Genomic DNA, 25,012 nt, shown 5'->3' with positions numbered 1-25,012 from the left:
TTGCTAGCTATTTGGAAGTCTTCATAAAAATGTTGGGAAAATAAAACTCAAAAAAGAGGCTACTGATACAGATGATCTGACAGAAACTCTTAACCATCTCTTGAGACTGTTACCCTACAGTTCAGCAACAAAGACACAAAGAGAACACAAATATAACCACATTAAAACATGGCAATGTTATGAGGAAAATGAGAACATCTGAACACTTTGGGGAGGAAAAAAAAAGTGCCCTTATGGCAAAAAGAAAGGACACTGTTCGTAGATATGTTTTATGTGTATGCATAGGTCTATGTATCCACTGGTTTTAGGATATTTATTTTATTATTAATTAATTAATTTGACAGAGATCACAAGTAGGCAGAGAGGCAGGCTCCCCGCTGAGCAGAAAGCCTGATGCGGGGCTCGATCCCAGGACCCTGAGATCATGACCTGAGCTGAAGACAGAGGCTTTAACCCACTGAGCCACCCAAGGCACCCTGGTTTTAGGATATTATCCATAAAATGTCTGTGGGGAAAGGAAATACAGCCATATACAATTAATCATAATGGGCAGTGAAGTTATGTTTATTTTCTTTGAGTTCTCTAATTTTCTACCTCATGTATACTAACTGTAAAATGACTTTTCTTTCATTTAAAAAAATTTTTAAGTATGGATTATGTATTTATTTAAAGTTTTATTTATTTATTTATTTGACAGAGAGAGCAAGAGCAAGCACATGTAGGGGGAGCAGCGGGCAGAGGAAGAAGCAGCAGCAGGCTCCTTACTGAGTAGGGAGCTTGATGCGGTGCTTGATCCCAGGACCCTGGGCCTAAGGCAGACGCTTAACAACTGAGCCACCCTGGCGCCCCAAGTTTTTATTTATTTAAGTAATCTTTACACCCAACGTGGGGCTCAAACTCAAACTCACATATGCTCTTCTGACTGAGCCAGCCAGGTGCACCAAATAACTTTTTTTTTTTAATAAATTTTTGCAAAATTTATCATATTAGGAGAACATAATAAAATGCACTGTTAAGATTTTTCTTACTTTTTCTTCCTTACCTCTCCTTTTGTGCTAAATAAACATGTTTCTCCAAATAAAGTTTCTCATTTGTATCTATTCAGGAAAGGTTAAGATTGAGCAACAAAGTGAATGCTCTGCTAATCATAAACCTTATTCGTCTTTAATTGGGTTTTCCAAACGGCAATTTTCTACTTGATGATATATCACAAAAGACTTTTAACAGATGGCATAAAGACTCCTCCACCTCACACCCTGCCCCCAAAAAACTCAAACCAACAACTCCCTTTTTATTAAAAAATACTTCTGGGACCCTGAAACAATTCTGAAGTGATTATCAATCCTTATTTAATACCAGGATTGCCTGTGGAGCTTAGAAGATTAAACAGATATGAAATGGGGCACCTGGGCTGCTCAGTCCGTCAAGCATCTGGCTCTTGATCTGGGCTCAGGTCATGCTCTTAGGGTCATGAGATCGAGCCCCATAATGGGTTCTTCACTAAATGGGGAATCTGCTTGTCCCTCTCCCTCTCCTCCTCCCCCTGCTCGCACTCATTCTCTCTCTCTCTCTAAAATAAATAAATGAATAAAATCTTTCAAAAAATCATATAGGTACTAAAAGTTCTATCAACCTATACTCAGATGCATTGGGTTGGAGTAAGTTTTTTTAAAGCCTGATAGTAGAACCCCCAATACAAGTTCTACTAACTTGAATTTATTGATAAAAAGGTTGTGATTTGGTTGTATTTCAATTTTGGTGGCTTCTAAAGATAAAGCGCCACTCACTCTCTGACACCTTTTATTCAGTAAGCATCTGTGCGCTTCTGTGAATTTTGTAGTAGTGATAGTTGGGGAGGAGTAGTTGCTTTAAAAAAAAAAAAAAAAAAAAAAACAAGGGCGCCTGGGTGGCTCAGTGGGTTAGGTAGGCCGCTGCCTTCGGCTCAGGTCATGATCTCAGGGTCCTGGGATCGAGTCCCGCATCGGGCTCTCTGCTCAGCAGGGAGCCTGCTTCCCTCTCTCTCTCTCTCTCTGCCTGCCTCTCTGTCTACTTCTGGTCTGTGTCTGTCAAATAAATAATAAAATCTTAAAAAAAAAAAACTTTTAATTAATACCAAACCTGTAAATCAAACTGGGATAAATCTACAATGGCTAGCATCACAGAGTCACTAAACTGAAAAGAACTTAACCTAATGACCACATTTAAAAGTCATTTTATCTCAAAGCAAATTACATTTCCCTATTGTGATGGGTAAAAGATGGATGGGTGAGACCTCCTCCCCAGCCATTTCACTTGACTCTTGATTCAAAATACTGTTCCACCGCTCTCTTAATGGATTTTCATTAATATCAGAAAAGGAACCACTGTTGAGCTGCACTTTTTGTTTTTACCTGAACTCCTGTATACACCACATCATGTTTACACATCTATTACAGCAATTAATTCCACCTTGCTACTGTTCATAAGTCTTTCCAATTAGACTGTAAACTCTTTAAGATAAACAGAATTTCACATTTCTTTCTGTATCCTCCCTACCCCCTAGGAAAGGAAAATTAATGTTTGTGCTTAGAACTTTGTGGACATGATCTCATTGAATCCTCACAGGTATCCTACATAATAGGTACCACAACCCTAACTTCTGTAAGTGAAGAAATGTATAGGCTCAGAGAGATTTAAGTTGTCAGGGTGACAATGCTAGTAGTGAGTGACACAGCTCCAATTTCTGTACAGGTGTAATTAACATTAATATCCCTCTGGATGTTCTCCTGAATACATTATGGTAAGTAACATAGTAAGTGCCCCACATAAACAGACACTTACTAAAGAAATAGTGCTTAAAATTATTGAATTGTACCACAAATTATTTCATATTCAAATCTACAATGTATTTCCTTGATACAGAAACACTAATGAAACTAAAAGACAAAAAAGTCATGTTAGGTCGGATCGTTTAAACTATTCTGCAAAATAAACTGAAGGCAATTATGGGTATGAGTATATGGAACTTTTCTCTCTGTTTCAATTTCACTGTCAGTTTAAAAGAATCAAATCTCTCGTGAAAATACTGCCTTATCCCAAATAATACACAGGAATAGAGATCAATCAGCAAACAGAAGGGGAAAATAAATTAAGAACATTTAAAAGATAAAATTTAGCTAGTATTTATTTGCAGCACGTTTTAATGCAGTTGCCATAAGCAAAACGCTTCAAATAATTAACAGTGGAGAAACTCGTAAAGAATGCTAATATAAATATTTACAGTGTTTTTTGTGGTGTCGTATCTTCTGCTTATTAGCTTAAAGTGATTTTTAGAGCTGAAAATCCTCAAATATGTGTTCATGAGATACAATTAACAGTGACCAAGGAAGAATCTAATTAGCTGTTATTTGCTAGGCTCGTGTAAAATTTAGTGAATTTGAAATAATTTTAAAAAGTCATTTAGCGGGTCGAGACCACATAGCTAAGAGAAGTGGTAGGCTATACCATCCCTAAAAATAGACTTAAGTTTAGTGTATTTTTAAGCAGTATTGATCGTCTCCATAAAAATGGAGAAGCTCTGACAAGTGAAAAGGAAACAATTTACCAAAAAAACCTAGTATTCCCAGAGTCCTGAAACTGTAACATAAAAATGTAAAAGTAGCTATGTTTGTAACTGATCTATTTGAAATTAACAAAATAAAAAGACTATATATAAAACTTAATGTGAAAAGGGAATACGGAGACTCTCTAGGGCTTTTGTCCTCTCTTTCCTTCCTTCTTAAAAATCCAAATGCCTTAAAAAGATTTTGGATTAGGATAAAAATGTGTATTATCTAAATGAAAAACAACTGATAAAAAACTGGACTTGACTGCTTTCAAAAACTTTATGAAATACTCCTCATCAAAACCAGAATATCTTAACATTATTGAAGAGATTCACGAAAGAATAGGAAATGACCTTTCGCAGATAGAGAGAGAGGTGAGGTGCAGACATACATGTGATTTCTAAATAATTTAGGCAATATTAGAAAGGTGTACAGAGAATTGTTTTTGGAGTTCCCCTGACTTAGATTAAAATTCTGACTGTACAATTTGTTTAGCTTTGCAACCTAGGCAAACAACTTCCTCTCACTGACAGTTAGTCTTACGTATAAAAATAAGGGTGTTGAGGACATCACCTATGACTTTTTATTCCAAAAGCTGGTTACTAGGAGTCCCCCTTTACCCTTGAAATCAGCAACATATATGGCTACCTGATTAGCGGTATATTTTTAACGATCAGAATCTAAATCAGTGTAACAGTTTTTGGTGGGTTTTTGGCGGGGGTGGGTTGGTTTGGTTTGGTTTTGTCATCTTTACACCTAACATGGAGCTTGAACTCACAACCCCTAGATCAAGAGCTGCATGCTCTATCGACGCAGCTAAGTGCTCCCAACCTAGCACTTTAGAAGTAAAGGGCCGTGACCTCAGAGCCTTGCAAAATGTAAGAACATCTTAGCGCAAAATGCAGTTTTATTTTTTCTGGTCCTGTAGGTAATTATTCTCTTGGCGTCACAGACTCCTTGGGAGGAACTGATGAAAACCACACACATACTATACTTTGTGTTAAAAACTGCGTATGTCCACAAACACATTTTTAAAACCTTTCTGGGGATTCACAAACCACCTAAGTATCCTAGCTAGACTCTGCAAAGATTTTAACAGTAGGAAAAATGTCAACATCGCCTGCATTAAGTAGTCTGAACGTACTCCAAAAGGCTGAAAAAACAAATTTGGTAAACAACTTCAGAAGACTCCCCTAAATAGTGAGCTTTCTGAATATACTTTGGATGTTTTAGTTTTTGACTTATAGGGGTGCCTGGGTGGCTCAGTTGGTTAAGCATCTTGTTCTCAGCTCAGGTCATAATCACAGGGTTGTGGGATTGAGCCCCGTGTAGGGTACCATGCTGAGCATGGAGGCTGCCTGGGATTCTCTCTCTTTCCCTCTTCCTTTGACCACCCCCCCCCCGAATCCTGCACGCACGCTGGCTCTTTCTCTCTACAATAAAACAAACAAACAAACAAACAAAAAGGCATATTATAAAAACAAATTCTAGCTTATATTCCACTTGGCTTTTTGAAATACGTTATCCAAAAGATTTTCTTTCAATGTAAGAAAAGTAAATGAATCCCTATATCTAATGGTATCACCTACAGGCATTCATGGCAGGATAATTCTATCTCTGACATAAAGCAGACATTTTAGGAATCTAAATACATCTTGGATTAACTCCAGCTTTATTTATTTATTTATTTAATATCTGCACAAAGATTTTATTTTTGTTATTTAAAAAAAACTCCCAACTGTCAGCTTCTGCCACTGCACTTCCTGGTCGCATCTTCTACAACATGGCACTGATCTAAGCCGAGAAACATGTTCAGAACACATTCGTGCCTAATCCACTGTCATAGTAGCACAAGATAAGAGCTAAGAATTCAATTAAATACCTATAATTACTTCATTTTTTTCTGCTTCTTTGTGTTTTAGAGTACATTTCTGCTAGTGCACATTTAGTATATTTCTGCTTCTACTACGGGGATTCAACATTTTTCTAAGGTCGTGATTATTCTGAAAGGGTAAAATAGTATTTCCCCACATAGTATTCTGGGCTGCAAGTTAGTTTGTGCAGTAAATCAGGAAGTTTGATCTTGACAATTATTTCACTAGTTGACTGCCAGCATCTCTTTAATCTAACACTGCACATGTTTCTAACAGATTAAAACACCACAGATACTCAGAGTCTGAGTCTGCTATCCTTCTGCTCTAAACATACGGAGGCTCCTCACTGTAAAATGTAAAGTTCAAGAGGCCTCTCCAGTCTCTCCAAAAATACTTCCCGCATCCTAAATTCTTATTTCTCACCATAGCAGTTCTCTCCTTGCTCCAGGCAAAATGAGGTCCTTTCTTTAAAGATAGCTCCTACCTTGTTCCTGCCTCTCCCATCCACTTGAGCTATCATCCTCCTCATTTCATTTCTGTCACTCTGATAATTCTTCCCATCTCTTTCCTCTGAAACTCGGACCTTCCCAGCAATCACTGTGCAATTCACAAGGCAATTAATCACATCCTGTCTTTTATTATTTCTTTCTAACTTGTGTGTTTATCTCTCCATGGCAAGATGCACTGATGGTAGGAATGGGACCATGCCTGATGTTCTTCTACAGCATCTCGTCCCTTCGTCAATTCACAACACGTGGCAGCCTGTCTGTGTTTGATCTGTTAAGGTTACTAGAAAGCTTGTAAGTATGCATCTCCTTAACTTACAGAATCATGTAATAATCCTATCCAAGGCCAGCATTTTTATTCTGAGCATTCCTCTTCTGCTTCATGGCTCTGTTGTTTATTTATTCACTGTTTAGAGACCTACTGTGTATAGTAAGTATTTTTATATTTTTTAAAAAGTTTAAAACATTAACCTAAATTTAATTTAGGGGTGTGAAATAATTTTTAAAATTGTATCTGGAATAAGAGCAGCCAACTTTCTTAAGGGACCTTGAAGAGATTTGGCAAGGCATAATGAGAATTTTTCAGGATTACACACCAGGATTACATTTCCAAGCACATAAGGAAACATGAGCACTTAAATGGTAATGGTTAGTAATGATCAATAACTACCATCTGAGGGCTTTTTTCTTCTAACCATGATTCTGGATGCTGTGTAGAACCTAGGATCAGTCTCCCTTCACTCCACACCAGCCAACTACCATGGGCTTTTCAATTGTGTCAACAATTTGTCCTTGTTTGCCTGATTTAGGGTTCTCTCTAAATGTAACACATGACTTATCTTTACTTTTAAATGAATTTTCACAGCTTTAGGTAGAAGTCTTAATACTTCGAGGGACCAGACACAAAAAAAGACTCAGAACCACTGCTCGAGACCAAGACATAAAGCCTGCTATTAGCAATATACAGTATTACTTTTATTCAACTCACTGAAATGTATAAATTGCAAAATTTTTCTTTTTTTGCAAGCAAATGTTGCTGAGAATAAAGAAATGCTAGGATATTGCTGTGCAACTTGCAAAATGGCTCAACTGAGAGGATACCTCATTTCTACCAGTGGTTGATGTCTCTCTTAAGACCTGCCCCCGAGGAGCTGGAGATTTGGAGAGTGAGTCCATCTCTTCTCAGTGAGTTTCATTACTAACTTTGGCTCCCTTCAATCTTTCAAACATGTATGTTAAAAATTAAGTTATTCATTTATAGATGTCCAAAACCTTCAAAACCCTATTAAGGAAATACTTATTTGAATTACTGACCATGAAACGTAGGGGAATTAAAAAATAAAAAAAGAAGGCGCTGTTTTGTCTTCTGGTAGAAGTGCTAAGATTAAAAAAAAAAAAAAAAAAGGTGCAGCTGACAGCTCACTGGTACTTCCAAGGAAGGTAAAGGGATAGAGTTTTGCTCTGAGGAAGCACAGCAGGTTACAACAAAAAATGGTTATCTCAGTTCAACACAAAATACCTACAAGTGGCAACGTTAAGGTTAAGAAAGAAATTACCCTCAGGTATTCGACTGAGCACATAGTGGGCACTGAAAGTCAGGTCTTTAATAGCCCATTTCTCTATCATTAAGTTCTAGTGATGGTAGTAGGCTGCTGAAGGAGAAAAGGAGATGTTCAAAAGCATGTTCTTCACCTCAAAATTAAGATTTAAGGGAGAAGCAGAAGGAAAGGCAGACATACAGGGAGAAAGTAAGTACAGCCCAACAAAAAGGTACTTGATGCCCATTAAGTGATAACAAACTTAACTATAAAACAGAACTGTATCTCTACCTCCATTTCTAGACAGTTCCTCAAACTGACTCCTTAACATGAAACATACTAATAGCTATAGATTTCATTATGTGAATGTATTATAACTAGTATTTACATTATAAAATTATTTTAAATGCTTAAGAAATAAAAGAAAACTTACCCCATCACTTTCTCGATGTGGATTCAGCCTACTATAAACAGCTTCAATAACATTGCGCCTGAAATAAATTATACATTAGTTTTATTAAATTACGTACAATTACCAAGCTTCTGAGTATTTAAAATACTTTATCCTCAAAAATTAACTGTCATGCTAAATGTTTGCCAAGAACATCGTTTCTACATTTCACTTAGAATTTGATTCAGCACAAGCCATTTGTTCTCATTTATAAAGGAAAGAAGGGCCTTCACCTTTAAATCACATAATAAATTATTCCCTTCAAAAAAAAAAAAAATTCCTTTGGATGAAATTTTAAAGTTCTTTTCTAGTATAAGAACCATCAACTCATCTCATCTTTTGATAATTGATATACTTCTTCTCCAAAATTACTTAATTACTAATTATAAAGGAACTCAAAATTAGTTCTTTTTGTTCTACTTACTTGCCAGCAAGACCTCCCCCAGGAGGCAAATTTGGGATATTTTCTGCAGACAAGATGCGCATGACATGGGCAAGATCAGGCATTCCTTCCTCACCAGACTTCTCCATAATTTCTGCAGGTTTTTAAAAAGAATTCCTAAATTAATGTGTTTACTCAGGATTCAGAGAAAATGAAACAAGGGCAACTATTCGGTAGTTATCAATTTTATTAATTTATTTTTTAATTTAAACTCAAGTTAGTTAATATATAGTGTATTATTAGTTTCTCTAGTATCAGTTTTTAAATGTAAAAAAAGCAAACATTTACTTACTATCACACAAGGAATAAAAGTAATATAAAAAGTTATCTGCAGGGGCGCCTGGGTGGCTCAGGTCATGATCCCAGGGTCCTGGGATGGAGCTCTGCCATCAGGCTCTCTGCTCAGCAGGGAGCCTGCTTCTCAAACCCCTCCCCCCCACCCCACCTGCCTCTCTGCCTACTTGTGATCTCTGTCAAATTTAAAAAAAAAAAAATCTTAAAAAAAAGTTATCTGCATACATAAAAGCAAAAGCTGGAAGAAATGAAATGTTCAACAACACAGGAAGAGTTAAGAAATTTTTGGTACAGCCACTGAGTGAAATGGTTTATAGTCACTAAAAGTGATCCTTGTGAACACAGGACAGCTACATGTAAAAACACTTTGACCTAATTTTATACAAGAATAATACAAAAGTTAAAAAGTTATTAATACTGTAATTACCAAAAAAGTGACAGATGAGTAAGGACTATATGGAGGAGAAAAATTAGAATTGTTTCATAAGGTTATTCATATTTAATTGAAAATCAGTTGATACATAGTATTAGTTCCAGGTATACAACACAGTGATTCATTAATTATACACACACATGACAAGATGCTCTTCACAGTTTAAGTGTAGTCACCATAAAATGTTACTACAGTATTACTGACTGTATTCCCGATCCTGGATTTTTCAGCCCTATGACCTCTTTGATAACTCAAGTTTGTACCTCTTATTTCTCCTCACCTAGTTCACCTATCCTTCCTTTGGCAACCATTGGTTTATTCTCCTCACCCCAGTAAGTCTGTTTCTGCTTTGTTTTTTAAATTTCACATGGAATTGAAACACTGTCTTATTTCACTTTGATCCCGAAGTAGTTCTGTTCCACAACAATTTAAAATTAAAAAGGCGGGGCACCTGGGTGGCTCAGTTCATTGAGCGTCTGCCTTCGGCTCTGGTCATGATCTCAGCGTTCCAGGACTGAGCCCCACATCAGGCTCCCTGCTTCTGCCTCTCCCTCTCCCCTCTGCTTGCTTTCTCTCTCTCTCTCATAAATAATATCTTTAAAAAAAAAAAAAAAATTGGGCATCTGGGTGGCTCAGTCGTTGGGCGTCTGCCTTTAGCTCGGGTCATGATCCCAGGGTCCTGGGATTGAGTCCCGCATCTAGCTTCCTGATCAGCAGGAAGCCTGCTTCTCCCTCTCCCACTCCCCCTGCTTGTGTCCCTCCCTCACTGTGTCTCTCTCTGTCAAATAAATAAAATCTTATAAAAAATAAATAAAAATTAAAATAAAATAAATAGAATAAAAAAGGAAAATAATCACAGAACTCACTAAGGCTTAGAACAAAACAAAACATTTACACGCTCTATCTATATTTACAATATGGAAAATACACCTTCAGAGCATGATTATTAAGATATAAACTCCTGGGCGCCTGGGTGCCTCAGTGGGTTAAGCCGCTGCCTTCGGCTCAGGTCATGATCTCAGGGTCCTGGGACTGAGCCCCGCATCAGGCTGTTTGCTCAGCAGGGAGCCTGCTTCCTCCTCTCTCTCTCTCTGCCTGCCTCTCTGCCTACTTGTGATCTCTCTCTGTCAAATAAATAAATTAAAAAAAAAAATCTTAAAAAAAAAAAAAAAGATATAAACTCCTCAAAAATCAGAGAATGCCAACTTAAAGACAACATAAAAGCAGTGTCCTCAGCTGCCACCATGCCTCACGAGGCCCTCACCGTCACAACCTCCCTCACCACTCCCATTCAACTCTGCCCAACTCCCCTATCTCCAAAGGGTCTAAGAGAAGCCTTGTCCTACTTCTAGATCTTCACATGTGCTCCTCCTTTGACTTGAAACACTTTTTACGCCATTCCAACCAACCCATATTGTATAATTCACTCATATTCATCCTTCAGGTTTCAACTTCACATGTCACTTTCTCAAATTCTTCTCCAACCCAAGCCTGAAGTTGTGTACTAGTGCTACACACATCCTTCCACTGCAGATGTTCACTGTATCACAGACTGCAACTTCTTGAGGCATGATTGTCATTTTTCAGCCTTATACTTGTATCTCTATAGCACAGGATTTCTCAGCTTTGGCACTCATTCTGGACCAGCGACTTTTGGCGGAGGTGGGGGGGGGCGTCTTGTGTACTCCAAAATGCTAATAAGAAACACCGGGCTAGTGACACCCTCTCAGTTAGGACACCAAATATGTGTGCAGACATTGCTACAGCCAAAGAGAGAGAAAAGGAATGAGTGTGTATGTTATAGAAAGTGGAGAGAGGAGTCAAATGAGTTGTAAGGTAAACAAATGGGGAATCTAGGTAAAAGGTTCTACATTGTATATGGGAGCTCTCTATATTGTTTCAACTCTTCTTCAAGCTTAAAATTACTGCAAAAAAGAAAGTAAAAAAAAAACAAGTACAGTTGATTCTTTTTTTTTTTTAAAGATTTCATTCATTTATTTGACCATGAGAGAGATCCCAAGTAGGCAGAGAGGCAGGCAGAGAGAGTGAAAGGAAGCAGGCTCCCCGCCGAGCAGAGAGCCCGACGCGGGACTCGATCCCAGGACCCTGAGATCAGGGCCTGAGCCGAAGGCAGCGGCTTAACCCACTGAGCCACCCAGGTGCCCCACAGTTGATTCTTGAATGACTCAGGTTTCAACTGTGTGAGTCCACTTATATGTGGGGTTTTTTTGGTATAGTACACTACAGTAAATATATTTTCTCTTCATGTTCTTAATAACATTTACTTTTCTCTGGCTTGCTTTCTTTTTAAAAATTTTATTTATTCATTTGAGAGAGAGAGAGCACAAGCGGGGTGGGGAGCAGAGGGAGAGAAATAAGCAGACTCCCTGCTATCAGGAAGCCCAACATGGGGCAACATGGGGCTCAACATGGGGCAACACAGGGCTTCATCCTGGGACTCTGAGATCATGACCTGAGCCAAAGGCAGATTGCTCAACCAACTGAGCCACCCAGGTGCCCCTACTGTCTGTCTTACTTTATTGTAAAAATACAGTACATCATGGGGCGCTTGGGTGGCTCAGTGGGTTAAGCCTCTGCCTTTGGCTCAGGTCATGATCTCAGGGTCCTGGGACTGAGCCCCGCATCAGGCTGTTTGCTCAGGAGGGAGCCTGCTTCCCCTTCTCTATCTGCCTGCTTCTCTGCCTACTTGTGATCTGTCAAATAAATAAATAAAATCTTAAAAAAAAGAAATACAGCACATAATATATAGAACATACAAAATATGTGTTTATTGACTGTTTAAGACTTTCAGTCAACAGCAGACTATTGTAATTAAATTCAGGGGGATTCAAAACGTATATACATTTCCAACTGAGGGGCAAGTGGGAGGGAAAGGCAGAAATAGTGGGTGTGTTTGCACCCCCAACCCATGCTTGTCAAGGGTCAATGTAAAACCAATACTCTTTCATGACATCAATGCTGACTCTTACCAGTAAGATAAAAACATATGGTATAATGAATTCCTCTGATTAACTTGGGAGGAATTAAGTGTTAGTGGAATTACAGCACTCAATGTTCATGATAAGCCCCAAAGCAAATTTCACTGGACTCTTCACTCCTAAAAGCATAATCAGCAAAAGGAGAAATAAAATGGCAAGCTTTAACAGACTATTTTCAGATGTTTCTCTTTGGTGGTATAATAGACATATTTGTCTTCTCCCTGCCAAAAAACTCCCACACATTGGTCCAAGATGTGATAGTAAATCTTAGGCAGACAGATGCTTATTTTTTAAAGCCTTGTGTTGAAATACTTTTTCCTAACCCTAAAAGAACTATTTGATAAACAAGGAAGAATACTTTTCCTTCCCTTCAAAAACGGGAGGTGGGGAGGGATCACCTTACCTTCAACCCGTGATTCCAAGTGCTTATCCAGCTCTGAATCTTTTCTCACTGCTTCATCTGAGACCTTGGGAGCATTTGAAAAGCAAACTAGTACAATACTCATGTTATCTCGACTTCCCTGTATTTTAAAGAAAAAAGAAAGAAAGAATTGTATTTCCATAGTCCAGCAACTTTCTACTATTTAATTCAAAACAGTTAATTACATTAAGCCATTATAATTTATTTAAATGACCAGAATGTACACACTCAACACAATCATTTCCATTCCAAAGAACTATCTGAAGTATCCCCTGAAGAAATAAAATCTCTAGATAAGGACAGATCCGTAATTACTTTAAGACTTTTAATTCTGTGAACCTATTCTTACCCACCAGCACTCCACAACCTAAGAAATGAAGGTATCTTCATATGTACTACATCTTCTAAACTTTGTTTCCCACTCAAACTGCATATTCCCAGAGTGGCTTCTGCCCAAAAACATGCTACCAAACAAGTGTGCACATTTTCACCTAGCTAATTAACCTGCACCAGAGCAATGCTAACAAAATTCTATTGACTTTGACATCACTGAAAATTACTGATCATTAGGATACCCAAGACACTATACTGAGCAATTACAAGCAGAGAAGAAAACAGACTGTAAACTATTCTCAGGATAAAGCAGCAAACAATGGAAGGTAACTGGATGGCTGAGATACAGTAGTCAGATATAATAACTTTCAGAGAACAGACACTAGATTTTCTTTTTTCATCTATATATCTGATACAGAGAGATACAGAGGGAGAGCATAAGCATGGAGAGAGGCAGAGGGAAAGGTAAAAGTAGACTCCCGGCTGAGCTGGGGAGCCCAAAGTGGGGCTTGGGTCTTGATCCCAGGATCATGACCTGAGCCAAAGGCAGATGCTTAACCAACTGAGCCACCGAAGCACCCCAAGACAGGAGTCACAAATCGCATCAGTCTGCAGAGGGGAACCAAAACTGCTAACTTAGGGACAAATTTTACTGTTGCCCTTGTAATCATACTACTATAGACAAATCATCTATATTCTAAAAAGTAGCATTATTATCATGAGATTATGAGAAATAAATTCTAAAATTTCCTGTACCTTTTCCTGTAGGTATATTTATTACTTTAACTGAGTTTCTTAGAACGGTGACTTACAATACTGATTTTTTCAACCCAACCCCCCTAAAAATACTAAGTCAGTGGAGGTGGTAGGCAACTTTGATGGTGCAGTTTGACAACCCAAGTGAAAAAAGCCAAGATCATACCCATTCTAGTCTTCTCAATCATTATAGCCAGAATCTAGGCAGGCATTGTCTGGTTCAGACTTGCCACCTTTTTGGAACCCACATGACACAGCCAAAAAGACACAAAGGCCTTGAAAAACTTTTGCCACCGCCTCCTAAAATTCAATGTAGCAAAGCTTGAAGACAGTGGAGGTCAGGCCTTAAGAAGGCTTCAAAAAGAATAACTCCTTCCAGAGAGTGGGGAAAAAAATATCACGAGTATATAAAACCAGATTCTCCATAAGTGGGGAAAAAAAAAATCAGGATTTCCAAAAAATCAGGACTGGCCCAAACTAATTTTATTCTTTAATGAAATCCACCAAGAGTTTCACAATGACTTCATATTAGAAAATATGCACTGGATGTATGAATACATACAGATATCCACACAAACACTATGGTTCCAAATAGCATCTCTCCCCCCCAAAAAAGATCAATACATTTTACAGGAATCATGATTGACCATGTAAGTTCAGATCAGGCAAAAGCTTTATACCATAGATATTAAAGATACACAATTTCCATTAGGTTCTTATGTTATAAAAATTGTATCAATTGGGAAATTAACTGAAATACAGGTTTCGGGAAGTTTAAATATCAAAAGATAAAGGAAATAATTTACATTTACACCTCAGCTATGTGTGATTCCAATGATGTTTCTTCTATTTCTACATAAAGACAACTTTCAGGGGTGCCTGCATGGCCAGACAGCTGAGCAACTGACTGAGGTTCAGCTCAAACCCAACCACTGCTCCAAAGCTCTGCACTCAGTCCAGGGCCTCCTAAAGATTCTCTGTCCTTCTCCCTCTGCCCCTCCCCCCACCCGCACTCTAAAATAAAATAAATCAATCTTGGGACGCTTGGGTGGCTCAGTTGGTTGGACGACTGCCTTCGGCTCAGGTCATGATCCTGGAGTCCCGGGATCGAGTCCCGCATCGGGCTCCCAGCTCCATGGGGAGTCTGCTTCGCTCTCTGGCCTTCTCCTCGCTCATGCTCTCTCTCACTGTCTCTCAAATAAATAAATAAAATCTTAAAATAAATCAATCTTTAAAAAAAAAAAACAACCCAGGGTGCTACAGTGTACCCAAAGAAATATTAAAATGAGGGAAAAGAGATTGATACTCCACATCTACAGACACCCTGCAAACCAGTGTGTGGTAGTTCACAGTGTTAATATCTGGTAACACTATATTCCTCTCAATGACATCGTATCTTTCCAAAGCCAGGGTTTTGAGAGTTGCTATGATAAAAAGCAAGTCCCATGGGGCACCTGGGTGGCTCAGTGGGTTAAAGCCTCTGCCTTCAGCTCGGGTCATGATCCCAGGGTCATGATCCCAGAGTCCTGGGATGGAGCCCCGCATTGGGCTCTCTGCTCAGTGGGGAGCCTGCTTCTCCCTCTCTCTCTCTCTGCCTGCTTCTCTGCCTACTTGTGATCTCTGTCTGTCAAATAAATAAATAAATAAAATCTTCTTTTAAAAAAGCAAGTCCCATAAAAAAAAAAAAATCAATGTGATAACAGGAAATGAGGGTGGCCATGCCCAATGATTCCAAGATTTGAGAAGCTGTGCAGGGACCAACACAGTACCCATATCTCATTAGTACGTAGTCCTTTTCTTATTTTTTAAAATTTGTTTATTTTAGAGAGAAAGAAAGAGAAGGTAAGGGCGTGGTGGTACAAGGTGGCGAGGAGGAGAGAAGGGGAAGAGAGAGGAGGAGAAAGACAATCCCAAGGAGACTCCCCACTGAGCGCAAAGCCCCATGCAGTCTCCCTCCCATTCCCATCACAGATCCCACCACTGTGAGATCATGACCTGAACCGAAACCAAGAGTCAGACACTCAACCAAGTAAGCCACCCAAGGGTGTCCCTGTAACTGCAGTTTCTTAAAGAATGAAATAAAAGATTTTTTCAACGTACATGTATTATTTTGCTAAGACATATATAGACTCATTAAGTTTGGCTCTAACTATATAATATTTGTATCTGCTAAGTATTAATACGGCTAAGTAGAACTGCAAAAAAATTCCAAGATAGTTGGGTACCATAGGACCAAGAAAGCTTGAGAATTACTACACTATAGACTATACTTTTACATTCAGTCCTTCCCTTTCAAAATACCCAACCACACTCCACTCTAATACTATCTATGTCTACTTTTGCATCATTCAGAACTATGTTTTCTGAAAGCTATAATGGAAAAACTCCTGAGTTTAGAGCTAAGCAATTTTGGGAGGCATATGGGTACATTTTCCATGCTGTATTATTAATCTGGAATGGTGCTGCCTTTGGAAAATAAGCCAAAAAGACACAAAGGCCCTGAAAATCTTCTGCCACCACCTCCTAAAATTCAGTGTAGTAAAGATTGAAGACAGTGGAGGTCTTGACTCTTGGTTTCAGCTCAGGTTGTGAGCTGAAATTTCCCCTCAATTTTATCCAACTATCAGGTACTATCTTATGTTTTAAAATCAAGCTTCTGGACGCCTGGATGGCTCAGTGAGTTAAGCCTCTGCCTTCAACTCAGGTCATGATCCCAGGGTCCTGGGATCCCACAACAGGCTCTCTGCTCAGCCGGGAGCCTGCTTCCCTCTCTCTCTCTCTCTCTCTGCTTTCCTCTGCCTACTTGTTATCTCCCTGTGTCAAATAAATAAGTAAAATCTTTAAAAAAAAAACAAAAAAACAAAAAAAGTTCCTGATAAGTGGTACATAAACTGAATTTAGGAAAATCAAATAGTATTTTAAAACAAAAAATAAAAGAACAATTTAAAGGAACATGGACTTCTACAATTTAAGAAAAAGCAAGTGGCAAAGTAACATGAATAGGATACATTTCTGTAAAAATAAAAAACAAAAAACGAGAAAGAAAACCCTATTTTTTATACTTCTCTATGTTTGTATGAATAAACAGAATTGTTTGGAAGAATATATGTGGTTGCTTAATGCGGATGAGATTTTTAAAAAGGACATAAATACAAACATCTTTGGCTTTGTTCACCAATGTTCTTATTAATCTTATAATTGTTGAAAAAAGAAAAATAAACCCTTAGCATTTCCATTCGGGAAAATTTTTCATCAAACCCACTGTAAAACATTTGCTACGGACACATCTAACTTGACCAGGAGATGTGAATTCTAGTCTTGACTTCAACACTCATCAAAATATGACTTAACAGGGCACCTGGTTGGCTCAGTGGGTTAAGCCTCTGCCTTCGGCTCAGGTCATGATCTCAGGGTCCTGGGATTGAGTCCCACGCCGGGCTCTCTGCTTGGCAGGGAGCCTGCTTCCTCCTCTCTCCCTCTGCCTGCCTCTCTGCCTACTTGTGATTTCTCTCTCTCAAATAAATAAAATCTTAAAAAAAAAAAAAAATTCAGGGGAGCCTGGGTGGCTCAGTGGGTTGGACCGCTGCCTTCGGCTCAGGTCATGGTCTCGGGGTCCTGGGATCGAGCCCTGCGTCGGGCTCTCTGCTCGGTGGCGAGCTTGCTTCCTCCTCTCTCTCTGCCTGCCTCTGCCTGCTTGTCATCTCTCTCTGTCAAATAAATAAATAAAATCTTAAAAAAGAAAAAAAAGAATTCAATATTCTTAAAAGAAAAAAGAAACTAATACATCTTTAAAAAAATATGACAACAGCTATCTTTTAATGTCAAAACTTTATTTCCTTACTTGCAAGTTGGAAATGGATTTTTATTTCATTCATCTCAGGTCACTAGGAGGACAAATGAGTGTTATTTGTAAGTTATGAAAGGCTATGCAAACAGCAGTTACGTGGCTTATGCAACCTGAAATTAGCGTAAATACCATGAATGCTACTAGCATTGGCAATGAAATGGGAAGACTGCTTTCTTAGGGGCTATTTTCTCCTAGAGTTAAGTATCTTAAGAGAGTAACGCCTAACTGGAGTCATCCAACACTTACTGCTTCATATTGCTAAGTAGCAATCCTGAAAAAGATAATCATTAGCAATAATAACACTACCTTTTATAGTTGTGAAAATTAAATGTATTAAGACATGTGTGAACTGCTTAGAACAGCATTTGGCTGTACATAGAAAGCAGCAATTTGCTGATGCTATTGTGATTATGATGATTATCACAATCTCCCCAGATTTCATGAGTTAACATATAAAACTGCTTATAATCTATCAGGGCATGACAAGTGTTAGAAGTGTTAGAAAATATTGACACATCATTTAAATCTATTATCAGGGAAACTTCTACTGAAAAATCAGATCAACTCTCTCTCAGTTTTAAGTAGCTAGCACCTCTGGAGCAGTCGCCAAGCACTGAACTAAAATGTTTTCCATGGATCTTAAAATTTTGTATTCAGTCTTGTAGACAAAGTTCAAAGCAATCATACCCTATTTTAATCATATTGTTTTATAATAATGCTAACCGTTAGTTTTACACTACAAACAAGTGACAAATGATGGAGTTAGAAAAACAGAAAGGGGTAAGAAGTTTAATATTTAATTCCAAAAGTAACACAGAAAGGTTCAAAATATTCACAGGGCTGTTCTGTTTCAACACAAAAGTTAACTAAGCTTCTCAAAATTGATTTCAATTTGGGGCGCCTGAGTGGCTCCATCCGTTAAGCATCCAACTCCTGATTTCAGCTCAAGTCATGATCTCAGGTTGTGAGAGGGAGCCCTCCCCCCCACCCCCATCCCGTGCTCAGCAGAGAATCTGCTTGAGTCTACTCCTGTCCCTCTGCCCCACACACTCCGGCGAACCTCTCACTCTCTCTAATTAAATAGTAACAACTGACTTCAATTTGAATGCAGCTTCATTCAAAGGAACCATAGTGGCCAACTTCCACTAAAATTGAATGAATCATGTGTTCCTCCAACCTCTTGTTCCTTTTACTGTCATTTATCATTTCCAAGTTTCTAGGAATCCAGGATATTTAATACCACCAACAGGAATATTTAATCGCAGATTAAAGCTGTCAAGCAAAGAGCCACCACCAGAATCAGTTCAACCCCATTCAGAAGGGTGGAGCCAAATTTCCTGAAAGCTAGTAACACCCTTTCAATGGAAGGGAGAGGGCAGTTTATCCACAATACAAACTTCTTTTTTTACTCCAAATTACAGACCTAATAGATTTTGGCTATTCCCTTCAGAACTACAGGACACTCTTTCAACAAAATACCATACAACATGACAAGTGATTTAGACTGATACCTACAGACATGGAGATCTCTCTACAACATACTGTTGAACAAAAAAGCATACTGTAGAATAACAAGCATAATGATCTCATTTTTATACAAATATACATACTCACGGGCAGGCAAAAAAGACTAGAAAGATATATACCACACAATGAGCACAGCCTAATTCAGGGGAGTGGCAAATTTTTGAATGTTTCTTTATAACTTCTGAATTACCTGGAATTTTTTAAATAGTTAAGTATATGGTTATTTTATAATCAGGGAAAATGCTGTCTTCATCTGCTAGGCAGGTGAAAAAACATCTGCTTGCTTTTGTCTCAAAAAAGCTGCAGGTCAGAATCTCTCCATGTAGAGCCCAAGGAGAAGACATTTTAGAGCCTATCCAATCACGGACAACCATCGATACTTTCATACTTAGCCTATCCAGTTAAGTTTAAAAAAAAAAAAAATATATATATATATATATATATATATACAGTATACTTAAGGAATAAGAACAACAACAGAAAAGCTAAAGGAACCATCATTTAAAATCCTTCGGAAAAAAAGGGGCCAAATGAAAACACCATTTCTCTATTTGAAGCTGTCTTTTCCCATTCTACAAAAAAGTAGACACTTCACCAAAACCTGGGTATTTCCACAGACTCAAGAGATCCTTCATTAGAAACTTTTTGGCCGTGTCTGTATCTTCCAAAGCAACTAACATGGTGAGGAGACAGAACAATTCTAATCTAGACAGAATAAGTAAGTCAGAAACTTGATTTCATATAACCAAAAGTTAGTTTTGCCTCAGTTATCTTTTCAATCAGAGCCATACACTACTCACATATTCTAGGCACTGGTCAGTTAACTCAAATTTTGACTGACTGCTGTATAGCACTGTCAAAAACCCACCTGAAACTACCAAATATTTTAAAGACATTCAAAGGAATTGCTGAGTATCTGTTAGTCTGCATTTGCTTTCCCTATCGCTATATGAAGTTAAGATTCACAGAACGTTACAAAACTAAATTAAATGTTACAGATTCACAGGAATTCGTCACAGCATTATATCTTATACTACTCTTTGGTTTTTATTTAAGATTTTATTTATTTATTACTCTTTGGTTTTTAATCAGTAATGACAAAAAGCATCTATATGAAAAGAACTCTGGTATCTTCTACCAAAGTTAAGGTATGCTCTACCATGGCATATACCATTTATACAGAACCACATGTAAATCCATTTTTTATTTTGTTGCTAGGAAAGTACTTCTTTTACTAAATGATAAGAAATACACAATTCATACTTCTACTTCAGTTTTCATCTTAGCTGCTAGAAGGCTTAGATCTAAATTATAAAACGACTTAGCCTAGGTCTCTGGTGTGTCTTCCAATATTATACATAGCTTTTGATCTTCTGTATGTTTACTTCAGAAGTGTACCATGTACACAGTTCATCAAACTGCTTCAAAATCTGGCGTAGACCTCTACTGGCAATACTGAGAATTTAAATCAAAAGGCACAATTCTACATAGGTGTCTCAGCCACAGCAACAAGCCATAAAGTAGTACTTAAATGACAACAAATGCCACAAGGTTATTAAACTTAATTTTCCTAGACGGTTGAGGCAAACGAGGATACTTCCCCTCCCCCCTTGCAAAAATAATATGTAGTGAAGAAAATTATTTAAAAACATACAGGATTTCCCTAATGAAAAGTTTTTAAAATTTAAGTCTGGTTCATTTTACTTACCATGTCTTTTCAAAATTAACAGGGTATTTTAACTGTAACAAAAAGACTTACATACCTTATGTAAACAAGTGTCCACTACCCAATTGCACACATTTTCCAGGTCATCAGATACCTCAAGCCTAGATTTAACAAATTCACAGAGCTCCTCATTACTCATAACATCCCAGATCCCATCACAAGCCAAGATGATAAATTCATCCTCTTCTGCTCTTAAAATTTCATAAACCTCAGGCTCTGGAGAAACAAGTTGTTCTGTTGGGCCCTTGCCATCAACACACTTGTAATCATAGTCCCCCAAAGCACGAGACACTGCTAATGAACCATTAACACGCTGTATCATTACGCTGCCTCCTGCATTCTGGATTCGCTCCTTCTCCCTTGGATTGCAAGGTTTGTGATCCTGGGTGGAAAAGCAGACTTGTCCATTCCTATACAGAACAGCACGTGAATCACCACAGTTGATAAAGTAGATATGCTTGGGTGAAATCAGGACGCCAACTGCAGTTGAACCACTTCTGTCCATTCCGTTTCTGAGGTCTGAAAAGTTACGCATGTATTCATCGATTTTCAAAAAGCCAGTTCTGATGCCATTCTTGACATTTTCCACGGAGGGCTCAAGAGCGGATCCTGATTTTGCAGCTGCCCTGAAGTCTTCGTTATTAGTGATGTGTTCTAATAAGTGCGTTGAGCAGTAATTTGCTACTCGAGATCCAGCATGACCATCATAAACTGCAAAAAAGGACCAGTCTTCCAAGCCGTGAGGAATGCCTACAACAGCTGTGTGTGCGTCTTCCATTTCCACTCTCCATCCTTGCATGCTGCTCAGGCCGTAACGTAAACCATTCCCAGCACCATGAGCATTATGTTTCTCAGTTTTGGGTTTGTCCAAAAATGCACCCATGTTTAATAAGGAATCTGAAAGAAAACAAAAAGCAGCCAAGGGTTAGATGCTGAAATCTGTCAGAGAATTATCTATAATATTCCATCTGTTCTCTAGTAACTCCTTTCTCAAGTGTATTTTTCAGTATTCTCTGAATTTACTGGAACAACAAAAGAGAAACCAAGAAAATCTCCCCATACATCCTTATTCTAGAACAGTGGTTTCTCAATCCTGCCACATTAGAATCATCAGGCCAATTAAATCAGAATCTCTAGGGGTAAGACCCAGATATCAGTATTTTTTTTTAAGCCTCTCTGGTGACTTAGATGTACAGTAAGTTGAAAACCACTGTTCCAGGAAAGGGAAACTAAAAAACACAACCTGGTTTAAGTTTTCTTAAATACTCAACTTATTTTTTATTTTTTTAAAGCTTTTATTTACTTATTTATTTGTCAGAGAGAGGGAGAGAGAACACAAGCAGGCAGAGCGGCAGGCAGAGTCAGAGAGAGAAGCAGGCTCCCGGCTGAGCAAGGATCCTGATGTGGGACTCGATCCCAGGACCCTGGGATCATGACCTAAGCCAAAGGCATCGGCTTAACCAACTGAGCCACCCAGGCGTCCCTTAAATACTCAATTTATAAGAGAACTCTGGGGTTCAATATAGAAGACTGATCCATGAGAATATTCAGAATGGTGTGGCATCTTTTCTAATATACTAAAGTAATTTAGTATATTTCAGGAAGACTTCCAAAAGCATTGAATTTGTAAGACATTTTCCTTCGATGATCCTGACTACCCCGAAACTTAATTTTTTTTTTTTTTAGATTTTATTTATCTATTTGACAGACAGAGATTACAAGTAGGCAGAGAGAGAGGCGGAAGCAGGCTCCCTGCTGAGCAGAGAGCCCGATGCAGGGCTCGTTACCAGGACCCTGAGATCATGACCCGAGCCGAAGGCAAAGGCTTAACCCACTGAGCCACCCGCCACCCAGGTGCCCGCCAAAACTTAAACATCAAATCTCCATTCTCAAGCATTTGATTTCAATCAAAGCTTTACTGCATATCAAATTGAAAGCTATTATTTGGATTCTGTTAAAACAATGTAACCTCAGGGATGTGCTACAGAATATACTTAACACGCTGGTGGGTTTTATAATCCATAAAGTAGCATTAGGACAACTTTTGCTCGGTGTTGACAGAGATTTACAATCCACACACAGGACTGTAACGTATGACGAGGCATCCCTCTCCCTCCTGACGTCACTGTTGTTTTAGAATAAACTTTCCCAATTTCAAATGACTTGGTCTAGAGTGCTGGTTCTCCAAATAAGCATGCAGATGCCCCAGCAGTTTCCCACCTACAATCCTGGCCCTGATACTCACTAGCTTTGTAAGTAAGATTCTTAAGTCACTTGTAGCTCAAATTCCTTCTGTGGATTAATTAGCCACTTTTACCTTCTCTTCTCTGTCAAATGGGGGTCACAACAATAGTACCCACACAGAGTTGCAATGAAGAATGAGTTGATGTAATGTGCTTAGCACAGTACTTGAAACAATAAAATCATAAAATGTTTGTTGTTACTTGCTCAAAATGCAGATTCAAAAAAAAAAAAAGAAGAAGAAGATCCCCCCCCAGTACATCTTGGATGGGGGACCTTCAAAAGAGCATGCTAGCAACTGAAAAAAAATCACATTTTGAGAGACACTAATCTAGATCAGTGGACTTTCATTTGGATCTAGGTATCTTTGTGAGTTACCTTTTTCAACTATGACCATTATTAACTATACACACACACACACACACACACACACATACATATATATTAAAAAATATATATAGTAAAATCCTGATGAACCACCATGTATATATTTATAAATTATAGCAAATCTCTAATTTTTCATGAGTTATATATACTGTATATTACATATACAAATATTAAAAGGAATTCTGAAAGTTTTCCAAAATACTTAAAATTACTTTCCATTCATTCAAATACAACACAACATAGCAATGTTACAGAATACGTTTATTTTTTTAAAGATAGTTATTTATTTATTTGAGAGAGAGAGAGAGTGCACAAGCACACAAGCAGGGAGAGCAGCAGGCAGAGGGAGAAGCAGACTCCCCGCCAAGCAGACACTTAACTGATTGAGGCACCCAGGGGCCCTAGGAGTCACACACTCTTCCGAGGGAGTTAGTCAGGTACCACTGTTGGTTTTTGTTACTGTTTTTTTAGTGATCTCTATCCCCAGTGTGGGACTTGAGCTCACAACCCGAAGAACAAGAGCTGCATGCTCTACCAACTGAGCGAACCAGACACCCTCTCAAACCACTTTTCATTTCAATCTATCAATTAAAATAAATTTTTTTTGTCCTTTTCATCACCTTGATGCTCTAATTAAGGTGCCACTGTTTTACATTTCAACAAATAGGCTGAAAATCACCAGAATTACTCATTTCAGAGATTAAAACAAAAGTTCAGAAATTCCTATTTCCAAATTTGTTTTTAAGTGAAGAATAAATAGAGAAGGAAGAAAGGGTATTCAATAGAACACTACAGGGAACATTAAGAATGAAAAGGAACCTGGAAGGGCAGCTTTGGAAAACCAGTGAGTACTCCCACAACACACAGTCTCCTGAATACTGTGGAAGTTACACCAAGAAGAGCTGCTGCTTTCACTGCTAGGATTCCTACCCGCTGTCTGGTTCTTTCTAAAGTTGCCTGCTCAAGATTCAAAGTCCAGGAAATTAGTATCTGAGCTCAGGTCACCAGCACACCTAACGGGCTTTATCAGGGACTACATTCTTTCACAAATAGGTCATTTTTTAATTAAGATTTTATTTTATTTATTTAAGTAGGCTCCACAACCAGCACAGAGCTGGAACATGTGTCTGAACTCATGACCCTGAGATCAAGACCTGAGCTGAGATCAAGAGTCTCTGCTTGGGGCGTCTGGGTGGCTCAGTGGGTTAAGCCTCTGCCTTCAGCTCAGGTCATGATCTCAGAGTTCTGGGATGGAACCCTGGGACTGCATCAGGCTCTGCTCAGCAGGGAGCCTGCTTCCTCTCTCTCTCTCCCTCTCTCTCTCTGCCTGTTTCTCTGCCTACTATGTAACTTCTGTCAAATAAACAAATAAAATCTTTAAAAAAAAAAAAAGTCAGAAGCTTAACCCTGAGCCACCCAAGTGCACCTCAAGATTTTATTTTTAAATAATGTCTACACTCAATATGAGGTTCGAACTTACAACCCTGAGATCAAGAATTGCATGCTGTGGGGCATCTGGATGGCTCAATCATTAAGCGGCTGCCTTTGGCTGAGGTCATGATCCCAGGGTCCTGCAATCGAGCCATGAGTTAGTTCCACATCAGGCTCCCTGCTCGGTGGGAAGCCTGCATCTTCTCCCTCTCCCACCCCCCC

At 38.5% G+C, this 25,012-nt stretch overlaps 1 protein-coding gene across 2 annotated transcripts in view; it reads right to left on the bottom strand.

Annotated features, from left to right (window-relative positions):
* Positions 1-25,012, bottom strand: part of PPM1B (protein phosphatase, Mg2+/Mn2+ dependent 1B) — an 81,949-nt gene that overhangs the window by 5,163 nt on the left and 51,774 nt on the right. For both annotated transcript variants that reach the window (XM_044263619.1, XM_044263620.1), the window contains exons 2-5: positions 20,769-21,628; positions 12,525-12,642; positions 8,378-8,489; positions 7,936-7,993 (exon numbers count right to left, since the gene is read on the bottom strand). In XM_044263619.1, the coding sequence (XP_044119554.1) occupies positions 7,936-7,993; positions 8,378-8,489; positions 12,525-12,642; positions 20,769-21,614 (1,134 nt within the window). In that variant the 5' untranslated portion in view covers positions 21,615-21,628. The remainder of the gene's footprint in view (positions 1-7,935; positions 7,994-8,377; positions 8,490-12,524; positions 12,643-20,768; positions 21,629-25,012) is intronic.

Source organism: Neovison vison, chromosome 8 (genome assembly GCF_020171115.1).
Source record: "Neovison vison isolate M4711 chromosome 8, ASM_NN_V1, whole genome shotgun sequence".
Taxonomy (NCBI): Eukaryota; Metazoa; Chordata; class Mammalia; order Carnivora; family Mustelidae; genus Neogale; species Neogale vison.
Note: the sequence above shows the minus strand (reverse complement) of the source record. Positions and strands in the feature narration are given on the sequence as shown.